This window comes from Chiloscyllium punctatum, chromosome 6 (assembly GCF_047496795.1).
Source record: "Chiloscyllium punctatum isolate Juve2018m chromosome 6, sChiPun1.3, whole genome shotgun sequence".
In the NCBI taxonomy this organism is placed as follows: domain Eukaryota; kingdom Metazoa; phylum Chordata; class Chondrichthyes; order Orectolobiformes; family Hemiscylliidae; genus Chiloscyllium; species Chiloscyllium punctatum.
The window spans coordinates 48,362,531-48,385,102 of NC_092744.1; the positions used below are offsets into that span (position 1 = coordinate 48,362,531).

General features: G+C 41.6%; 1 protein-coding gene across 2 annotated transcripts in view; it reads right to left on the minus strand.

Annotated features, from left to right (window-relative positions):
* Positions 1 to 22,572, minus strand: part of LOC140478940 (uncharacterized) — a 315,441-nt gene that overhangs the window by 112,224 nt on the left and 180,645 nt on the right. For both annotated transcript variants that reach the window (XM_072572602.1, XM_072572601.1), the window contains one exon: positions 14,182 to 14,322. In XM_072572602.1, the coding sequence (XP_072428703.1) occupies positions 14,182 to 14,322 (141 nt within the window). The remainder of the gene's footprint in view (positions 1 to 14,181; positions 14,323 to 22,572) is intronic.

The window sequence follows — 22,572 nt, forward strand, 5'->3', positions numbered from 1 at the left end:
CACCCAGGAATGTAATGGTTTCGAGGCTTCCTGTCTGAATCCATAACAAATTGGCAAATCTCATCTGGGGATGGTTGTAACAAAAAAAAGATAATCACTAATTTGCCAATGCAAGTATGTCTGTTAAATACTTCTAAAATCAACTGTTCAATGTGATCATTTTAATATTTTGACCCAAAGCTTTAGATTCATAATCTGAGGCATGTGATTTGAATGATCACAAATACATTCATCTATTTTCCCTTCTAGTAAACTTCCATGAGCACTTTTTGCAACACAGCTCATTCTGAAAAATGAAATACCGTAATTATACTGTCAAGATCCATGTAATGGCATTTTAGCACTCTGCAATCAATGACACTTTGAATCAAACTTATAATCATTTATCATCTGGAAAAATGCATTATTCATTCAATCTAAAGTTTCTCCAGAAGTTTTTCTTTCTGCATTTTAGGTGACAGTTTGAATTTCCCTCTTATTGCTGCTACAACACAGAAGTTTTCAAAAGCTGACCCCTTGCAGCTGGTTCCTGCCCGAGAAAAGAACAATTCCACATTCTAAATTCCTGGGCGCTGATGTCAGTATGTCACCGGGCAACCTGATTGGAATAAGGTAAAAACAATGACTGCAGATGCTGAAAACCAAATACTGGATTAGTGGTGCTGGAAGAGCACAGCAGTTCAGGCAGCATCCAACGAGCAGCGAAATCGACGTTTCGGGCAAAAGCCCTTCATCAGGAATAAAGGCAGTGAGCCTGAAGCGTGGAGAGATAAGCTAGAGGAGGGTGGGGGTGGGGAGAGAGTAGCATAGAGTACAATGGGTGAGTGGGGGAGGAGATGAAGGTGATAGGTCAAGGAGGAGAGGGTGGAGTGGATAGGTGGAAAAAAAGATAGGCAGGTCAGGCAGGCCGGACAAGTCAAGGAGACAGTGCTGAGCTGGAAGTTTGAAACTAGGATGAGGTGGGGGAAAGGGAAATGAGGAAGCTGTTGAAGTCCACATTGATGCCCTGGGGTTGAAATGTTCCGAGGCGGAAGATGAGGCGTTCTTCCTCCAGGCGTCTGGTGGTGTGGAAGCGGCGGTGAAGGAGGCCCAGGACCTCCATGTCCTCGGCAGAGTGGTAGGGGGAGTTGAAATGTTGGGCCACGGGGCGGTTTGGTTGATTGGTGCGGGTGTCTTGGAGATGTTCCTTAAAGCGCTCTGCTAGGAGGCGCCCAGTCTCCCCAATGTAGAGGAGACCACATCGGGAGCAACGGATACAATAAATGATATTAGTGGATGTGCAGGTGAAAGTTTGATGGATGTGGAAGGCTCCTTTAGGGCCTTGGATAGAGGTGAGGGAGGAGGTGTGGGCACAGGTTTTACAGTTCCTGCGGTGGCAAGGGAAAGTGCCAGAATGGGAGGGTGGGTCGTAGGGGGGTGTGGACCTGACCAGGTAGTCACGGAGGGAACGGTCTTTGCGGAAGGCGGAAAGGGGTGGAGAGGGAAATATATTTATGGGCGGCACGGTGGCACAGTGGTTAGCACTGCTGCCTCACAGCGCCAGAGACCCGGGTTCAATTCCCACCTCAGGCGACTGACTGTGTGGAGTTTGCACATTCTCCCCGTGTCTGCGTGGGTTTCCTCCGGGTGCTCCGGTTTCCTCCCACAGTCTAAAGATGTGTAGGTTAGGTGAATTGGCCATGCTAAATTGTCCGTAGTGTTAGGTAAGGGGTAGATGTAGGGGTATGGGTGGATTGCGCTTCGGCGGGGCGGTGTGGACTTGTTGGGCCGAAGGGCCTGTTTCCACACTGTAAGTAATCTAATCTAATATCCCTGGTGGTGGGGTCTTTTTGGAGGTGGCGTAAATGTCGGCGGATGATTTGGTTTATGCGAAGGTTTGTAGGGTGGAAGGTGAGCACCAGGGGAGTTCTGTCCTTGTTACGGTTGGAGGGGTGGGGTCTGAGGGCGGAGGTGCGGGATGTGGACGAGATGCGTTGGAGGGCATCTTTAACCACGTGGGAAGGGAAATTGCGGTCTCTAAAGGAGGAGGCCATCTGGTGTGTTCTATGGTGGAACTGGTCCTCCTGGGAGTCGGTGGGTTTGTAAAAAATGTCAGTGTCAAGTCGGTCATCACTAATGGAGATGGACGACCGCTTGACACTGACATTTTTTACAAACCCACCGACTCCCACAGCTACCTGGATTACACCTCTTCCCACCCTATCTCTTGCAAACATGCCGTCCCGTATTCCCAATTTCTCCGCCTCTGCCGTATCTGCTCCCAGGAGGACAAGTTCCACCATAGAACACACCAGATGGCCTCCTTCTTTAGAGACCGCAATTTCCCTTCCCACGTGGTCAAAGATGCCCTCCAACCCATCTCGTCCACATCCCGCACCTCCGCCCTCAGGCCCCATCCCTCCAACCGTAACAAGGACAGAACGCTCCTGGTGCTCACCTTCCACCCTACAAACCTTCGCATAAACCAAATCATCCGCCGACATTTACGCCACCTCCAAAAAGACCCCACCACCAGGGATATATTTCCCTCTCCACCCCTTTCCGCCTTCCGCAAAGACCGTTCCCTCCGTGACTACCTGGTCAGGTCCACACCCCCCTACAACACACCCTCCAATCCTGGCACTTTCCCCTGCCACCGCAGGAACCGTAAAACCTGCACCCACACCTCCTCCATTACCTCTATCCAAGGCCCTAAAGGAGCCTTCCACATCCATCAAAGTTTCACCTGCACATCCACTAATATCATTTATTGTATCTGTTGCTCCCGATGTGGTCTCCTCTACATTGGGGAGACTGGGCGCCTCCTAGCAGAGCGCTTTAGGGAACATCTCCGAGACACCCGCACCAATCAACCAAACCGCCCCGTGGCCCAACATTTCAACTCCCCCTCCCACTCTGCCGAGGACATGGAGGTCCTGGGCCTCCTTCACCGCCGCTTCCTCACCACCAGACGCCTGGAGGAAGAACGCCTCATCTTCCACCTCAGAACACTTCAACCCCAGGGCATCAATGTGGACTTCAACAGCTTCCTCATTTCCCCTTCCCCCACCTCATCCTAGTTTCAAACTTCCAGCTCAGCACTGTCTCCTTGACTTGTCCGGACTTGTCCGACCTGCCTATCTTCTTTTCCTCCTATCCACTCCACCCTCTCCTCCTTGACCTATCATAGAACATAGAACATAGAACATAGAACATAGAAGAATACAGCGCAGTACAGGCCCTTCGGCCCTCGATGTTGCACCGATCAAAGCCCACCTAACCTACACTAACCCACTATCCTCCATATACCTATCCAATGCCCGCTTAAATACCCATAAAGAGGGAGAGTCCACTACTGCTACTGGCAGGGCATTCCATGAACTTACGACTCGCTGAGTGAAGAACCTACCCCTAACATCAGTCCTATATCTACCCCCCCTTAATTTAAAGCTATGCCCCCTTGTAATAGCTGACTCCATACGTGGAAAAAGGTTCTCACTGTCAACCCTATCTAACCCCCTAATCATCTTGTACACCTCAATCAAGTCACCCCTAAACCTTCTTTTCTCCAATGAAAACAACCCCAAGTGCCTCAGCCTTTCCTCATAGGATTTTCCTACCATACCAGGCAACATCCTGGTAAACTTCCTCTGCACCCGTTCCAGTGCCTCCACATCCTTCCTATAGTATGGCGACCAAAACTGCACACAATATTCCAGATGCGGCCGCACCAGAGTCTTATACAACTGCAGCATGACCTCAGGACTCCGGAACTCAATTCCTCTACCAATAAAAGCCAGTACGCCATATGCCTTCTTCACTGCACTATTTACCTGGGTGGCAACTTTCAGAGATCTGTGTACATGGACACCAAGATCCCTCTGCTCTTCCACACTACCAAGTATCTGACCATTAGCCCAGTACCCCATCTTTTTATTACTCTTACCAAAGTGAATCACCTCACACTTAGCTACATTGAACTCCATTTGCCACCTTTCTGCCCAGCTCTGCAGCTTATCTATATCCCACTGTAACCTGCCACATCCTTCCTCACTGTCTACAACAACTCCGACTTTCGTATCGTCCGCAAACTTGCTCACCCAACCTTCTAACCCTTCCTCCAGGTCATTTATAAAAATGACAAACAGCAATGGTCCCAAAACAGATCCTTGCGGAACACCGCTAGTGACGGCACTCCAAGATGAACCTTTGCCATCAACTACTACCCTCTGTCTTCTTCCAGCCAGCCAATTCCTAATCCAAACCTCCAACTCACCCTCAATGCCATATCTCTGTATTTTCTGCAGTAGCCTACCATGGGGGACCTTATCAAACGCCTTACTAAAATCTATATACACCACATCTACCGCTTTCCCCTCATCTACCTCCTTAGTCACCTTCTCAAAGAATTCAATAAGGTTTGTGAGGCACGACCTGCCTTTCACAAAACCATGCTGACTATCCTTGATCACATTATTCTTATCCAGATGTGCATAAATCCTATCCCTTACAATTCTCTCTAAGACTTTGCCCACAACAGAAGTGAGACTCACTGGCCTATCGTTACTAGGATTATCCCTACTCCCCTTCTTGAACAAGGGAACCACGTTTGCTAGCCTCCAGTCCTCTGGCACTACTCCTGTAGACAAAGAGGACACAAAAATCAAGGCCAATGGCTCTGCAACCTCCTCCCTTGCTTCCCAGAGAATCCTAGGATAAATGCCATCAGGCCCAGGGGACTTATCTATTTTCACCCTTGCCAGAATTTCCAACACCTCTTCTCTACATATCTCAAAGCCATCCATTCTACTTATTCGTGCCTCAGTATTCATATCGACAACAATGTCCTGTTCCTGAGTGAATACTGACGAAAAGTATTCATTCAGTGCCTCCCCAATCTCTTCAGCCTCCACACGCAACTTCCCATTACTATCCTTGATTGGACCTATTCCTACCCTAGTCATTCTTTTATTCCTAACATACCTATAGAAAGCCTTAGGGTTTTCCCTAATCCTACCAACTAAGGACCTTTCATGTCTCCTCCTTGCTGCTCTTAGCTCTCTCTTCAGGTCCTTCCGGGCTACCTTATAACTCTCATCTTCATCTCCCCCACTCACCCATTGTACTCTATGCTACTCTCTCCCCACCCCCACCCTCCTCTAGCTTATCTCTCCACGCTTCAGGCTCACTGCCTTTATTCCTGATGAAGGGCTTTTGCCCGAAACGTCGATTTCGCTGCTCGTTGGATGCTGCCTGAACTGCTGTGCTCTTCCAGCACCACTAATCCAACCTGATAGGAATAGCAGGTTAGGTGAAAATAAATTAGCTGCCACAAAGGATAGTCACATCATTATGAATTAGATGCAGAAAGTGAGAATTAGCCATTTTGACCATGTTAACCAAGATAACATTCTTGGTTAATGTAATCTATAGTTGGATACAAGAAGGGGATCATGATGCAAGTACAAACCAGGCCAAATAGAATTAATTCAGAGCAAAATGAAAGAGGAAAATAAGATTGGCAAAGTAGGAAAGAGTTTCAAGTAACTCAAATATATATCACCAGTATGTAACTGGGAGTAGGAGGCTGGTTGCAGCCTTTTAGAAATAAAGAGGATAATATATATTTCAAAGTGCAGAGTTATGCCAAAAAACTAAATGATTACTTTTATTCAATGTTTACTGTGGGAAACGATGTTGTTGGAAAACCTGCTGAAAGAGAGTTGGTAGAATTTGAGTAGGGTGGATGTTCATCAGCAGAATGTTATTGAGAGGCTGTCTCTGTTTCCAGTGGATACATCAGCCTTATGGTTGGCTTACACCTCAAGTTGTAAAGGAAAGGTTGGTGGAGATAGCAGAAGACAGACTCTTACAGAACTTCCTAGATTGTAGGCAGGTGTCAGAGGGTTTCAAATTAGCATAGATCAAATCTTTGCTTCAGAAAGGAAGCAAGGATAGTCCTAATAACTGAAGGTCTGTCATTTTATTGAGAAAAGGTAGTAGGTATTAGAAACATCAATCAGGGAGAAAAATCAGACATCTTGGAGATCTTGGAATTAATTAAAATAGCCAACAATGCAATGTAAAAAGCAGATCATGTTTGACTGAACCAATTGAGTTTCTCTGATGAAACAGATTGATGAAGGGAATGAGGTGATATTTTCATTGTTTTTTGTTTAAAAAGAAGACACGATAAATATCACAAAAGGTTGTTTAAATAAAATAGAGACTTGTAAAAAATGCTTAAAGACAGTAAGAGCAAGTCATTGTAAATGGCACTTTTTCAATCTGAAGAATGGTGGAAAGTGATGTTTTCTGAGGGTTAGTGCCAGAATTACTACACGTTTAATTTATAAACATGGAATAGTTTGTGGTTATCTGCATGTTAGCCAGCATAATGTGTACCACAGAAAGTTCAGTTCTTATTGAGTTATTTTTAACACTGTTTACAGAGCAACGCTATCACAGACATATAACGCACATGGTATCGGATCTCTGATGCTCCTGTAGCTCATATACACACAACTGACTGAATACATTGATCTCATGACAGAGAGTGTGGCTGAAGGCAAGGCAGATACCTTTAAACCGGAATGTAACATGTCATAGTGTCAAATAACTGTCTTAAAGGTACAACATCCCAACTTTTCAGTTTAGAAAATGGGAACACTTTCTCTAATAAACATGTGCGAGAATGCATAAATATTCTCTATACATTTTGAGAACACCTTTGTGGATGCGTCACATGACCAGAATTAGTCCACAGTTACCATGATTTGCTAAAGTAGCTTCCTTCTGCAGTCTATTTTCATCATTGCTGAGTATCATTTGCTATTGATGTGGCTGTTGTCTGACATGATACCTTCAGTATGCATGTAATCCTCCTGCGTGATGAGTGTCGATGATATGTAATTTGGATATGCCATCTATTTATTTGGAAGACTTGACCATTGTTCACATGAAAATTTCAAACTCCCATGTTTTGCCATTGTTAAAGTTGCGATACATGTCTGTATGTTCATTGATCATGCAGGGAATAACCATGTGGATCGATCTCCCAAACTGAGAGCAGCCTGAGAAGGGAGTAACAGGAAGATTTGACATAGCTAACCAGAAATGTTGGCAAGTAACTTAACATTTACTGATCACTGTGTGTCAACAATGTGTTCCGGCAAGATCATCTAACTAAAAGTAACAAGGAGAGTAAATATATTTTGCACTCATTTTCCTGCATTTCCTGGAAAGAGTACACTAGAGTACAGCAAACAATAGTCAGATACAATTTGTTGAGAAATATTGAACATATGAATAGCATTGTCAATGTGTCAACGATCATTGCACTGGTGGTATCTTTAATTTGTCACACAAGAGGCAAATTGGTGAAGTGGTCAGAACGAATTTGTGTCCTTCGACACAGAAAATAACAGCATTAATTTTATCCAGTTATAGAATCATACAGCATGGAAACAGGTCATTCGATCCAACTAGTCTACGCTGACCATGTTCACAAACTAAACTAGTCCTACCTGCCTACGATTGGCTCATATCTCTCCAAACACTTCATATTCATATTTAGCCAAAAGACTTTTAAATATTGTAACTACACCTGTATCCACCACTTCCTCTGGCAGTTCACTGCACACATGAACCACTCCCTGTCTGAAAAAAGTCATTCCTCATGTCTTTTAAATCTTTCTCCTCTCACTTAAAAATATGACTCCTAGTTTTGAACTCTCCCACCCTCGGGAAAAGACCTGTGTCATTCACCTTATCTATGTCCCTCATGATTTTATAAATTTCAGTTTGGGCTACCCTCAACCTCCTACGCTATAGTGAAAGAAATCCCAGTCTTTCCAGTCTATTTTTGTAACTCAACGCCCTCCAGTCCCAGCAAAATCCTGATAAATCTTTTCTGAACCATCTCCATTTTAATAATATCCTTCAAATAACAGGATGACCAGATTTGCACATAGTACTCCAGAAGAGACCTCGCCAATGTCCTTTATAACCTCAACATGATGTCCCAACTCCTATACTCAAAGCCATAACTTGGAAATAAACTCATGTGGAAGGAAAGATTCTATTCATTGTTGAAATTGATGGAATTGACATAGTTCGCACAACTTGAACAGATGTCCTTATTATTGCTGGACCAATGTATGGATTCACTCACCATTCTCTTTACGTTCTTTGTATTCAAGTGAGCTATATGCTTATGGTCTAGCATGTCTTCACAGAAAAATTATGGAATTACCACTTGTTTGCCTTTGAAAATGACATTCCTAATTTTAGTTCACCTGAGACACAAACAACCTGGTAGATCCTTGATGATATGATCCATATGTTATTAGAATATGAACTACCTAGCAGATAATCCAATACTAATGAGGGAGCAATATCCAACAAAAGGTATTCTAAAAGTTGATGATTCCTGTGATTCAGGGAAAGATGTATGTATCAATATCCATTCTTGCCATTGAGCTAAGAAAAATTCTTGGTCCACGATAATTGTGGATTAAGTTCTTTCAGGTTAGGAATTCTGTGTGGATATCTTTTCAGTACATTGTTCAATTGCCTTCAATCTAAACATACACATAAAGTGCTTATTTCTTCAAAACACATGTAAAGGTGCTGCATCAGTCAGTGTAATGTTCAACTTTGCGAATGATGTTTTGTGCTACAGAATCCAATTCCAGTTGAACAGTCATAGAGCAACAGAGTCATACAGCACAGAAACAGACTCTTCGGTCCAAATCATCCACCTTGACCAGGCATCCCAATGTTATAATCAGCCTGTATGCTTGCAAAACAAAACTTTTCACTGTACTTAGGTCCATATGAAAACAATAAATAAAGTCAAATGAAACCTAGTCCTATTTGCCAGCATTTGGCCCACATCCCTCTAAACCCTTCAAATTCATATACCCATCCAGATACCTTTTCAATGCTGTAATTGTACCCACCTCCAGCACTTCCTCTGGCAGCTTGTTCCACACATCCTCTGTGTAAAGAAGTTGGTCCAAGTCCCTTTTTAAATCTTTTCCCCCCCTCACCTTAAATTTATGCCTCCTAGTTTTGGACTCCTTTGGCTCCCAGCCTCTCCGTATAGTTCAAACCCCCTAGTCTTTTATCTGAATGGTACATTTATTGTGGGGGTGGATGGGATGGGTGGGGAGTGCAGGTCTTCAATGCTGCATTGAGTGTCATCATTCAGATGTAATACTGCATCACCTTTAAAGTTGACTAGACAATTAAGTCAGACTGAGTAAACAACAGTCAGGTCATGGATAGACTCAGTGTTGTGACCAGGAATGTTTAGTTTTGCAAGTGATGGGGTTTTTTGTGTTGTGAACGATGATAATATGCAGTCTGCACATGCTAGTAGACTGTTATTGAAGGTCAATCTATCTCAATGATGCAAAGGTTTCAGGTGTCCATCCTGTGGATCCACATTGACAGTCCAGAAGGATAATGCCAATGCATGGGATGTTGGAGCTGTTCCAAGCAGTTTGTTTATCTTGTTTGGACCACTCCAAATTGTGCCAGTTTCCAGAGTATATCTCAATTAAGATGCAAATAGGAATAATAATGTGCACTGGAACCAGTAGCAATCTTAACATGTATAGCATGTTTTCCATCCTTTTTGGATATATCGCCTTAATGGAAATAGAGGCTTTTCTGGCAGTATCCATGTAATTTGTTAAATTGACTAAATGTCCTGTTTGACTGGGTTTGCAAAATGTAATATTGTGGTTCACAACTTTGATATTTTCATTGTTGAGAACAAGGACATGTTTCCTTACTTTCGATGTATAGAGCTGATACAGATGTGTGTTACATTAATTTCATGACCTAAGTATAATGCTACTGCATAGATCTTTGAAAATGGTAGAATATATTGAGTGAGTAGCCAGCCAACGTGGAACCTTGTCTTCATAAATAGAGACATTAATTGGTATAGCTGGTATAAACTTGATGGGCTAAAGGTCTGTGCCATACTAAACCTGTGGGCAAAAGTGTATTGGCACCTGGGCAATGAAATGGAGTTCAGGGGGCTAGTAGAATGCTGGGAAGCCATGCTGGGTCAATTCCCCAGTGCGGTCCCATGACCTGGGAAGGTTCCCAGTGGCAGGAACAATAATGCCAGTATAGCTGCTCAGCAAATTGAGACGGTCAACCAATTTGAATGATTAATGGTCTAATTAAGTGACTTTCCCAGGCTGCAGGCATTTCCAATGGTGATGTGAACTCTAATGGCAGCGGGTGAGTTTGGGCTGTAGGGCAGAATCACCAGTAGAATGGAGATGGCCTCTTAATGGTATCTTTGGGAAAGCTATCTGAGCTTGTTACAGGTGGAAGATCTCCAGCAGCAATGTTCTAATGGCCCTAATCCACTGTTGGATTAGCTATGTCATCGAGAATATTTGGGGAGGGGATGGGGGGGGGGGTAATGTACATGCAGTTGAGTTTTGAGGCAATTATTTTTAATATTATCAATGAATCACAATAGCACACAAAATCTCCCTTGAATAAAATTCAAACCCTTATTTGTTTGGCCTGGTCAAGCAAAAAAAACCCAGCAAAATGACCTCAAGTTGATTAGAACTGTCACTAAAAATCTTGAATAAATTCTAGCAGTCTGCGGAAATAAATTAATATTGAGGTAAACATAACCTTGAAACTTACTCTGGCAAATGTTTGGTTAAAATCTGATTTTCAATTCAAAATCCAACACTTGGTTGGCAGAAACTCAAAATATATATAGACACCTGGGAGGTGGCCTCTATAATGTGTGGCTGCCCACATATGGTCATTAATGAACACAAAAGCAAAACAATCACTACAGCAAAACATCTGATACACTGTAAATTTCATCCTGTTCTTTAACTTGGTAAATCCAGAGTGGCATATTTCATGTGGATTTTTTCTAATATTTACACTTCTTAAACCTTCTCATTATGTCTGAGGTGCAGATCATTTAAAAAGATTTAAAAGTTTAATATGCGTGGGAAATCATGTCTCACAAACCTGATTCAGTTTTTTGAAGAAGTAATAAAGAGGATTGATGATAGCAGAGCAGTAGACATGGTCTATATGGACTTCAATAAGGCATTCAACAAGGTAGCCTATGGGAGACTGATTAGCAAGGTTAGATCTCATGGAATACAGGGAGAACTAGCCATTTGGATACAGAACTGGCTCAAAGGTAGAAGACAGAGGGTGGAGGTGGAGGATTGCTTTTCAGACTGGAGGCCTGTAACCAGTGAAGTGCCACAAGGATTGGTGCTGAGTCCACTACTTTTTGTCATTTATATAAATGATTTGAGTGTGAGCATAAGATGTAGAGTTAGTAAGTTTGCAGATGACATCAACATTTTCATGCAGAGGGTGGTACATGTGTAGAATGAGTGGTGGAGGCTAGTACAATTGCAACATTTAAAAGGCATCTGAATGGGTATATGAATAGGAGGGGTTTGGAGGGATATGGGCCGGGTGCTGGCAGGTGGGACTAGATTGGGTTGGGATATCTGGTCGGCATGGATGAGTTGGACCGAAGGGTTTGTTTCTGTGCTGTACATCTCTATGACTCTATGATTCTATTTAGTATACTAGAAGAATTATAAAACTGTATCCATTACAGAACAATTAACTTGTTCTGTGCACTTGAATTTTTCCTGCAAAAAATGAACACCATTTAGGAAATATTCAATTTCTGTGGTGAAGAAAATCTAATTCAGTGTAAAATATACAGATCAGGAATGCTGTGATCCACATGTAATCTTATCAAACATTTCACATCTGTGCTTCAGATCAAAGATTTAGATGGAGAATCTAACCATAGACAATTCCGCAATCATTTAGATATTTGAATGTCGAGCACAATTTACAATCCTACTGAAAAACGCACCTGAAGAAAGGAGATCGATTTAAATTGCACTTATTTGCACACAACATTTTTAAAAGCTTTTTCAAAATTTATATTGTAGTACAATTTTTTAAAATTAATTTGATTGCAAAATAAATGAGCTGAGCTTTCAATATTAAAAATTAATTTTGTCTGCAGTTTATAGCACCTAAGAGCAAAATACTTTAAATGTGGAAGGCCAACCTGACAGAGGCACAGTTGCTCATTTATCACCGAACCATTATCACTGCGGCCACATTTTCCAAATTACATGATTTTAGCTTTTAAAACTGAAAATCTAATACTGATCACAAATGAAGAAATGTTATAGTTAATAAATGACTCTGAAAAATAGAATTTTATACATAACTCAATGAATTGCATTTGAAAGATAAACACTAATTTGCAGAACATTTTCTGAAACATTCTGCAGATGGCATTGTAGTACTGCATTTAAAGCAATGAGTATCAGTACTTCAAAATATAAAATTTAAGCAGATTTCCGATCACACAATTATTAGCACTTTCAGATTTATAAAGGGGCTTTCTGCATTAAAACAAAACAGACCGTAATCATGGAGATTAGGCAGTAAATATTATGCACTGAGAAGTGTTCTGTGATTCCACACATTTACAAATGTAAAAAACAAATCTCATTGCATCCGCTACCTGTTAATAGATTGAGGGAATTTTTGGAATCTGTTAGATAATCAAGGTCTTATAAAAATGCCTGGTCAAGGAGGTAGGTTTTAATGAGTATCTTAAAAGAGGAGAGAAAGCTGAAGAGACAGAGATGCTCAGTGAGCAAATTCCAGGGTAAATTCTAGGCCACAGAACACATAGCCACCAATGATGGGGATGCACAAGTGAGTGTGATGGAGTGTTGTTAAACTGCAGTAGGTTGCAAAGATAGCAATGAATAAGACCATGGAGAGGTTGTACATAAAGATGAAAATTTTAAAATCTAGGTGTTACTCCATCAGGAATCAATGTAGGTTGACAATAACAGATGAGTGAATGGGACCTGGTACGACTTAGGATGCTGGCAGTGACATTTAGCTAAGCTTAAGTTTATGAAGTGTGGATAATGGGAAACCATTGGAATAGAATGGAGTTAAGAAAAGTATAGGTGAAGGTTTCGGCAGCAGATGGCCTGAGGAAGAGCGCAGTGATTAATATCACAGAGGTGAAAGAGGTAAACTCCAAGTGAGAGAGGATTTGAAATAAGAAGCTCAACTCAAGCTAAAGTAGAACACCAAAGTTTAAATATAATGGTCAAGGAAAGGCAGACTTTGTGGCAGGAGCTGAAGACAATGTTTTCTGTCTTTTCAATGTATAATTGATGAAAGGTTCTCATTGGACAAGCAGACTGATGAAGCAGAGGAACTTGAAGAATAAAGAGAAATGTGGTGGAACGCAACTGGATGCCATGATGTGATTTCAGATGATGAGCGGAGAGGATGCATGTAAATAAGAAATTTTCTCATTCCTATCCAATCCATGTAGGGCAGCATGGTGGCTCAGTGGTTAGCACTGCTGCCTCACAGCGCCAGTGTCCCAAGGTTCAAGTCCTGTCTTGGGCAACTGTCTGTGTGGTGTTTGCACATTCTCCCAGTGTCTGCACGGGTTTCCTCTGGGTGCTTCGGTTTCCTCCCACAATCCAAAGATGTGGAGTTCAGGTGAATTGGCCATGCTATATTGCCCATAGTGTTAGGTGCATTAGTCAGAGGGGAGTGGGCTACTCTTTGGAAGGTCAGTGTGGACTTGTTGGGCCAAAGGGCCTGTTTCCACACTGTAGGGAATCTAATCTAATCAAAATAGTTTAATATTTCTATTTCTAGTGTTCAATAAACATTTTAATGTTTAAAATATAAATTTCAGTATATTGAATGAGAAAGTAAATAACGCACACACTTTATTTGAGAAACATTTGCTCTGACTTTCATCCATTAGTTGTCAAAGCATTTTATATAAATGAACAAAGTTTCAAACATTTATGGGCTCCTAGAATTGTTTGTGCAAAAGAATTAAGAGAAAGAACTCAAGATATTTGCACCACATGGTGGTTTAAAAATTGCAGTACCCCAAAATCAAGAGATATTAGCTATTAATGAAAAAAATCCAGAGTTGGGGCAAGTTTCAAGCAAGTGTAAGAAAGTTTCTCTCTTCATTTTACATACTTGTCGCAACCAATCAAAATTACACTGTTACAATATCATTTTTGATAAAAAATATTTTCGACAGTTTGCTAACAACTGGCAATTATTGGTACAAAATAATCACTGTAGATTACTCACGCTTCCAAAGATATATTAGAGTAGGTCATTATGTAGCCAGGGACCATCTGATGTGCAGTAAACACGGTGGTGTTCAAATCTCCATCAAATAGAACTTTCCGCACAGATGTCTGGGGAACAATGTCCAGTACCGCCCAACACCTACCAGATAAAGGCAATGAAGATTCATTTACTAATGTAATTTTATCACAATCACCTCAAACACCAAAGGGCTAAATTTTACTGAGGGTGGGTGGAAGGGTCAGATTTCTTGGCCCCATTAAATGAATCAAATTTAACATAAGCTGCCCCGTAGAAATGAAACATATGGCAAACTTAAGCAAGGTGAAAGGTGGATTTCCACCTGTTGGTAGAAAGGAGACTTGCCCTCAAACACTGCCAGCCAATCCCAAAGGGTAGTGGACACTTCTTAGACAGTAAGGCATCCCATGGAGAAAAGTCATCTAGAATTACAGACAGGTACGTCAGACCTTGTCAGATGGGGAGGGATTGGTCACCCAAGATAGGTGTCAAGGAGGTGGGGTAAGGGTTTTAGAAACCAAGGAAGCAATAAATGGAGGACTATTCTTTGGGGTCAGTGTCAGGTTATCCCCGAAACGACATACACACCCCTTCCTTCCCACCTTTCCCCCAAATTTAGTTTTAAAAAAAAAGCCATCTCACTCTTGCCAGCTTTCCATTTGCTTAACAGATCATTAGATCTCTTCACCACCACCAGTAACAAATGTTTTGGTTTTGTATCCAGAAGCATGGTTGCACACAATTGAACGGGTTTTCCACCAAATTAGCTGTGGCAATTTTCACCTATTAATCACCACCATTAAATAACCCATGTTTACCAACTGAGATTTTTTTCTTATACATATATAAGTGCTTTACATACGAGCCAACGGCTTTCCCCACCACAAATCTACCACCACCAGTAAAACATCTATAAGCAAAGACCATCATGGATAATGCAAACCTCCCTCAAAAGTGATGGACGAGTAGGGAGAGAGGGATGAGGCTAAATCAAAATGGGGTCGGGTGGGGAGCCATTTCTTTTCGCTTTAAAAAAAATCTTTTTCTGAATCAACCTGCTCAGAGATGTTACTATATACCTCTGGAGCAGGTGAGACTTGAACCCATGCCTCAGTCCAGGGTTAGGGACCCTACCCCTGTTCCACAGGAGGGCCATAGTGTTTGTTATTTTCTAAAGAGGGCCCAATAATGCCCTTTATTTTCTTTTCTCCGCTCCCCAAATTGCAGGTAATAGTACATCCCTACCCAATGGGCTCAATGCATTCTATGTTTGCTTTGAACTGAAGATCAGTGAAATGATGTCACTTGCCCAGACAGCCCCGGGTGCACCTGTACCTTCAGTCACCGTTGCAGACGTTAGATTGTCCTTCATAAGGGTGAACCAATGGAAAGTGACCGGCCAGATAGTGCCTCAATGATAACCATTCAGTTGTGCTAACATACATAATTATGAGGAGCTGAGGGGTTGGTCATGGTGCACATCAACTTCAGCCTCCCACCCTACCTTGATCCCTTGCAATTTGCCTTCTGGTGTAACAGGTCCATGATAGAAACCACCTCCTTGGTCCTACACTCATCCCTGGCACACCTGGACCACAAGGATACCTACGTAAAACTCGTACTTATTGACTACATCTCTGCCATCAACACCAGAATTCCAAATAAATTCATCTCCAAACTCCAGGATCCAGGTCACTGCTCCCCATTCTGTAAGTGGATTTGTGACTTCATGAACAACAGATTGCAGTCAGTAACAATAGGTGACAATGCCTCCTCTATGATAATCCCCAACACCAGTCCCCAACAAGGCACTCAGCCCTCTACTATACTCGTTAAACACACACATATGACTATGTGACTAAATTCCACACCAACTTCATTTACAAGTTTGCTGACAACACTACTACTGTAGGTTGGTTCTCAAACAACCATGAGACAGAGTATATGAAGGAGAGTGTTTAATGGCATGGTGGAAAGACAACAATCTCAACATCCACAAAATGAAGGAGCTAGTCATTGACTTCAGGAAACAGAGTGGAGGGCACGTCCCTGGTGGAGATTGTTGAGAGCATCAAGTTCCTTGTAGTGATGTTCATCAACAATCTCTCCTGGTCCACCCACATTGGTACTATAGTCAAGAAAGCACAGCAACGGCTCTATTTCCTCAGGAGGCCAAGGAAATTCAGCATGTTCATACAGACTCTTACGAATTTTTAGAGATGTACCACAGAAAGCGTCCTATCTGGATGCATCACAGCTTGGCATGGCAACTGCTCTTCCCAAGACTGAAAGTAACTACTGTGTTGTAAACACAGCCCAGTCCATCACACAAACCAGCCTGATGTTGAATGACAAATTATTGAGATAATGCAGGTCTGTTCACACAGTCATGAAGTGACCTAGAGGTGCAGATGTTGGACTGAGTTGGACACAGTCAAAAATCACATGACCCCAGGTTATAGTCAAACAAGTTTATTTGAGAACACTAGGAGTGTTGCTCCTTCATCATGTACTACACCTGATGAAGGAGCATCACTCCAGAAGCTAGCATTCTCAAATAAACCTGTTGGACTATAACCTGGTGTCATATGATTTTTGACCTTGTCATGAAGTGAACAATGTTATCTGATTACCAATTCCCAATTGAGTTAAACTGATTGTCTTTTAACCCCCAGGGTGTTTTGTTTTCTCTAACTTTCTTCGAGAAATATACAACTTAGGGAAAATGTACAGACTCGAAAACAACTCTCTTTTATCCAGCATTATTAGCAAAGGTACACTTCCAAAAGGCATTTCATTTTAGCATTATGAAACAAAATCTAAACTCCAAGTCATGTATTAGCATAGAGAGGGAAGAGAGAAGAAAAGGTTTAGGGAGTAACCTTTAGAGCTTTGGGACTAGACGGCTAAAGGCACAAATGACACTTGGTAGAGCAAAGAAAATCCAGGATATATGAGGAAAAAATTATAATACCAATATGGTTGAACCCTGACTTGCAGACAGTGACAACTGGATCTCTGACAACTAATCGACAGTATTGTGTGCAGAAAGCAGAATTTCAGAAGTGATAGCCTCCCAGCCAACTGCGAAACAATATTGAATTGGGAACTGACTGAGTCCTCTACCTTATTAAGTGTTATTTATTGGACTTCGTTCTGGTACCTTAATCATACAGTCATAATCATAGAGATGTACAACACGGAAACAGATCCTTTGGTCCAACTCGTCCATGTCGACCAGATATCCCAACTCAATCTGCCAATACAACACCATTTTTGGTACAAGTGTGTGTTTAAGTAAAGTACTATAGAGGTTTATAAAATCATGAGGGGCATGGATAGGATAAATAGACAAAGTTTTTCTTCCCTGGGGTGGGGGGGTCCAGAACTAGCTCAGGGGCTTGTATTGTCCAAAGAAAGCTGATGCTGTCATACAGACCTGGCCCATAATCCCCCAAAACCCTTCCTATTCATATACCCATCCAGATGCCTTTTAAATGTTGTAATTGTACCAGCCTCCACCACTTCTTCTGGCAGCTCATTCCATACATGTACCATCCTCTGTGTGAAAAAGTTGCCCTTTAGGTCTCTTTTATATCTTGCCCCTCTCACCCTAAACCTATGCCCTCTAGTTCTGGACTCCCCCACCCCAGGGAAAAATCTTTGTCTATTTATCCCATCCATGCCCCTCATGATTTTATAAACCTCAACAGAGCCTTACTTAAACACATGCTTGTACCAAAAATGGTTTTCTACTTAGTTGGACCATGAGGCTTACATTAATATTAAAGTGCATTTCAGAATCCTATACTATACAGCTAGCTCTTTATTCCAGATTTTTATTTAATTCAAATTTTACTTTCTGCCATTGTAGGATTGGAACACATTAATCACGGATGAATAGACTAATGGTATTACACTACACCAACATCACCCCCTTAATCTAACTCCACCACCTCTAATTCTCCTGGAGAGACTGGCTACTATCATTATCTTCACTATTTTGTTATGATGAACAAACTTTCTCTTTCTCAAAAGAAAATATTAAGCACAGAGTTTTGAGTCAGGACTCCATGATAGCATCAGATGGACTTACTTTGAATGATACAAGCCTCTGAGCTAAACTTCACGCCTGGGCAACTCATTAAAATGCAAACAAACTTTTGGGTCACATCTTTGAGGAGTAATTAAAATGCAATCAACCATTCTTGTTCTTAAGTGGCTTCCCTTCTCCAAATCATTTCTCCAAATGATTAAAGAAAACATTTTCATAATTATTGCTTGCAGTCTTTTGGCTCCGGAGTTGAAATCCAGCAAATTTGTGTGATTTAAAAAAAAACCCATTCTGTCAGAATGATATGTGAATCATGTAACTTGAACTCCGTTGTTTAATAATCCAAAAATTGTGCAGTTCAGGTGAATTGGCCATGCAAAATTGCTCGGCGTGTTAATGCATTAGTCAGGGGAAAATATAGGGAAGGGGAATGGGTCTGGGTGGGTTACTCTTCGGAGAGATGGTGTGGACTTGTTGGGCTGAAGGGCCTGTTTCCATACTCTAATCTAATCTAATCTAATCTAATCTAATCAGTTAGCCATCAAAAGCCATTTGAGGTTGGGACCATACTGGTTACGTGGCAGGAATTATATTCCAGATATTTAATAAGCCACATTTCTGGAATTGCAAGGTAGAAAGATCCAGGCCAGTGAAGGAACAAGACCCAGTTTATAAGAACTACCAGCAGGCAGAAAATTCAAGTTGACCTTGACCTCTCCAATGGAGGAACTGAACCAAATTTCACTACACGGCTTCAATTGCATCTCAACTGGAGTGGAACAGGGGATACCTGCTACTGCAAGCAATAGACCACAGTGAATTTTTCTTCCTAAACCTCCAGACTCCTCTTCACGGGATCAAAAAACATTTCTGGCCTTAGTCACAGTGAAAAGCAAGTTCAGCAAATAACTTTTCATATTTAAAAGCTGAATGTATGCATATTATTTATTCACAGGATGTGGGTGTCATTGATCAGGCGAGCAGTTATTTTCTATCCATAATTGCCCTGAGGACAGGTAAATGTCAACCATATTACTATGGGTCTGGAGTCACATGTGTCCAGATCAGGTAAGAGGACAACAAACGTTACATTTTGCAACCACATGTTCTTGAGTGTATTTCTGTATGATTGTGCAAGTGGCTGTGGTTGCAAGAACTTTTGGGTGTTGAATGATAATCTTTTTTTACAACTTGAGAAAACCTGTGATTTGTTTATTCTGATGGTGATTGTTTATTCAGGCTGGTGAGCAACTTTCCTGGGTACAGTCTTCTAATTAGTCACTACCGCTCTCATCTTTAGTTTAAAGATTGCACGTGGGAAAACAATTTGATTCAGCCATCAGCTCTAGAACCTTAAAGTAAATCTCACCCCTAAGTGAGACATGTCAGGGAAGGTCAAAACAATTACATCTTTTAGATGGAACTGGAGGTGAAAATGGAGAAGACAGCCCACTCAGAGGAATTGTTAGGGTTACTCAGGCAGCTCTTCCTTCCTGTGACCCCATCAAAGGGTCACGGGGGCTCCTCAGGTCCATCCCAACCTGCCACAGGGAGGCCATTTGCACTGAGCTGCTAATTTCTCTCTGCAGAGGCAGTGAGGGAATGATTCTGTCACCAGCAAAATTATAGCCAGGCTGAAAGATTGGGCCTAATTGGGGCTTTCACTATTTAAATTGGCTGGGCACCTTTATGGAGCAGCAGCTGGGCCACCCCTGTGAAATCTCCCTGACTGTAGTAATGTATCTGGGAGCTGTGCCAACACATCTCTCCCACGACTTTTCTGCTGCCCCAAAACCGATCTTCAACGCCTACTGCCTCTAGTCAGGAAAATTCTGCCTTGCATGACAGGACAAAACAAACAAGCAATACCATATTTTTAACATTAACCTGCTATGACTTCACTCAGTGATAACTTTACTCTCTTTCCCATTGAGTTGTCTCAATCTGAGCAGTTCAGGTACCATTTTTGATGAATCAATTTTAATTAATACTAGGCCCAAGCTCAGATCATATTCTGCTCCCTTTCTTTCATAACATACTTAATTAGCATCAGACTGTTATCTGCAGAACAGCACAGAATTATTTAACAATCATAATATTGGATGTGTTTTATGTCAAGTTTTAACACTGAAAAATGCAAATGTAGCTACTCTTATTATAATTCTGGTGGCTGAATTATAATACAATATTTAATTGGCAGCCTATTACAACTCATGATCATAATTGACAGATTTAATTTAAACACAATCATAAATGATTTTCCTGAATATTTATATACTGCAGTAATTCTAGGCTGCAGCAGATAACATCAGTGACATTAATCAGTCAACCGTGCATGCCTGCATTAACAAGATGACAGCCATACTGCTCTTCAGTCAACAATTTCACTTTGCTTCCCTATTTCAGCTAGGAAGCAGGACATCAGGACTCTGACAGATACATCGTCTCAGTGTTCCTCAACTGTTCTTCAAACTATCTGAGGGGTCATGACCATGGCAGAGGGACACATTATGAGACTCAAAAAACACTAGAATTTTTTTTTAATTCTCTGAAATCAACAAGAAGAGCAGAATGAACAGCTGTATTTTACTACTGCCTGCCATTAATCCTAAAAGTAATGGTTTCCTGCAGTTACTTCTTTTATTGCAAAAATGGATGTTATTCATAAAAAATCTTTATGTACATACACATATACTAAAGCAATTCTGTACAGTCTCTGCATATCAAGAAAGGCAAACCTTACATCTAATATTTCCTGCAGTTTCAAAGGTATTTCATAGTTATGCAGGACATGATTTACAATCATCTACATTCATTTGAGGCAACAAGAGGGTATGATAACTGAACAGACCCCCCCCATTGTATGTTCACAGAAAGTCCCTAGATGGTGGTCTTTACCAGATGCACTTTGGCAGCAGCTGTCCCAAACTTCAATGCATCTCTCAGCACGCAGTCCTGGACCTTGGAACATACCAGTCTGTAATACTCGGCTGAAATCAACTCCTATCTCTCAGTCCATTTGGGCCACCCCCTCATTCCTGATAAAGAGCTTATGTTTGAAATGTCGACTCTTCTGCTCCTCGGATGCTGCCTGACCGGCTGTGCTTTTTTGACTCTGACCTCCTGCATCTGCAGTCGTCACTTTCTACTCCTTGCTCTGGAAGACCAACAAGTTTGGGCAGACCAAAGAGCATCTTTCACCGAGTTGATGGGCTTCCAGGCATAGCTAATGCTTGTTTTGGCATACATCCCAGGGAACAGACTGTAAAGCACAGAGTCCTATGTCATGGAGCTGCCCAGAATGAATCTCGACAAGAGCCACTGCATCTCTCTCCAGACTTCCTTTGAAAAGGCACATTCCAGCATGAGATGTGTGAATGGCAAATTTTAGATTAGCAAGAAAATAAAGGGTTACATGAAAAGGCAGTAAAGTGGGGTTGAGGATTATCAAATTAGCCTTGATCTCAGTGAATGGCAGAAAAGAACCAATGGACCAAATGGCCAACTTCTGCTCTGTATCTCATGGTCTTATGGTCATGACAAGAATGTTAATATATTCTAATGGAAGAAAATAGGTCAACTCATCTCGTCTCTGCATTCAAAACATAGTTTGAAAATGGGACTTTTTGATGCCAACAGCAGGAAGTGCCTTACTGCCAATCAATTCTCTCAGCTTTCTCTCCATTGACCACATCATTCATGGCCTGGGTCAATTCCACTCTATAAGCTAGTGGAATGGGAATATGACTGCCATTGAAGATAGTCATCCTCCATGGAAAATGCCCAATTTCCATTGTTTCCCATTAGAAATAAAAATCTTTTCAAATATGTCAATTAAACAGCTGCTGACTGTTTGTTAAATCTTGTACATCTTTTGGTAATTGTATCGGAATGCTAGTTGCCAGTGGAATTTATTTTTGTTTATTGGGAGATCTTTACTCTAATTATAACGACTGAGCGTGTGTGCAAAGAGCTACGCCTTAGTTAGCTATGTCCTAATCCCAGTGACATGAGATGAAATAGAATGGAACTGGAGCCTGAGTCTGTAAAGTTCTAGAAGATGTTCTTTCTTACCAATCCTTTTCTCTATGCTCTGTGCCTATGTTCTTAAACTAGTCGCTGGAGACTTACTCTACTGGGAGATTGTTATACTGGGAGGTGTTCCAGTACTACAATTGATTACAAATAAGGGCATGTTGTGAGGATTTTCATAGGTCATCCAGATCAACTGAAGTGTCACCAATTCACAGCTGAAGAGCCAGTCAGTTAGTCAGGAGGGAAGAAAAAGAGGCTCCGTGCAACTGAAATACTGGCTG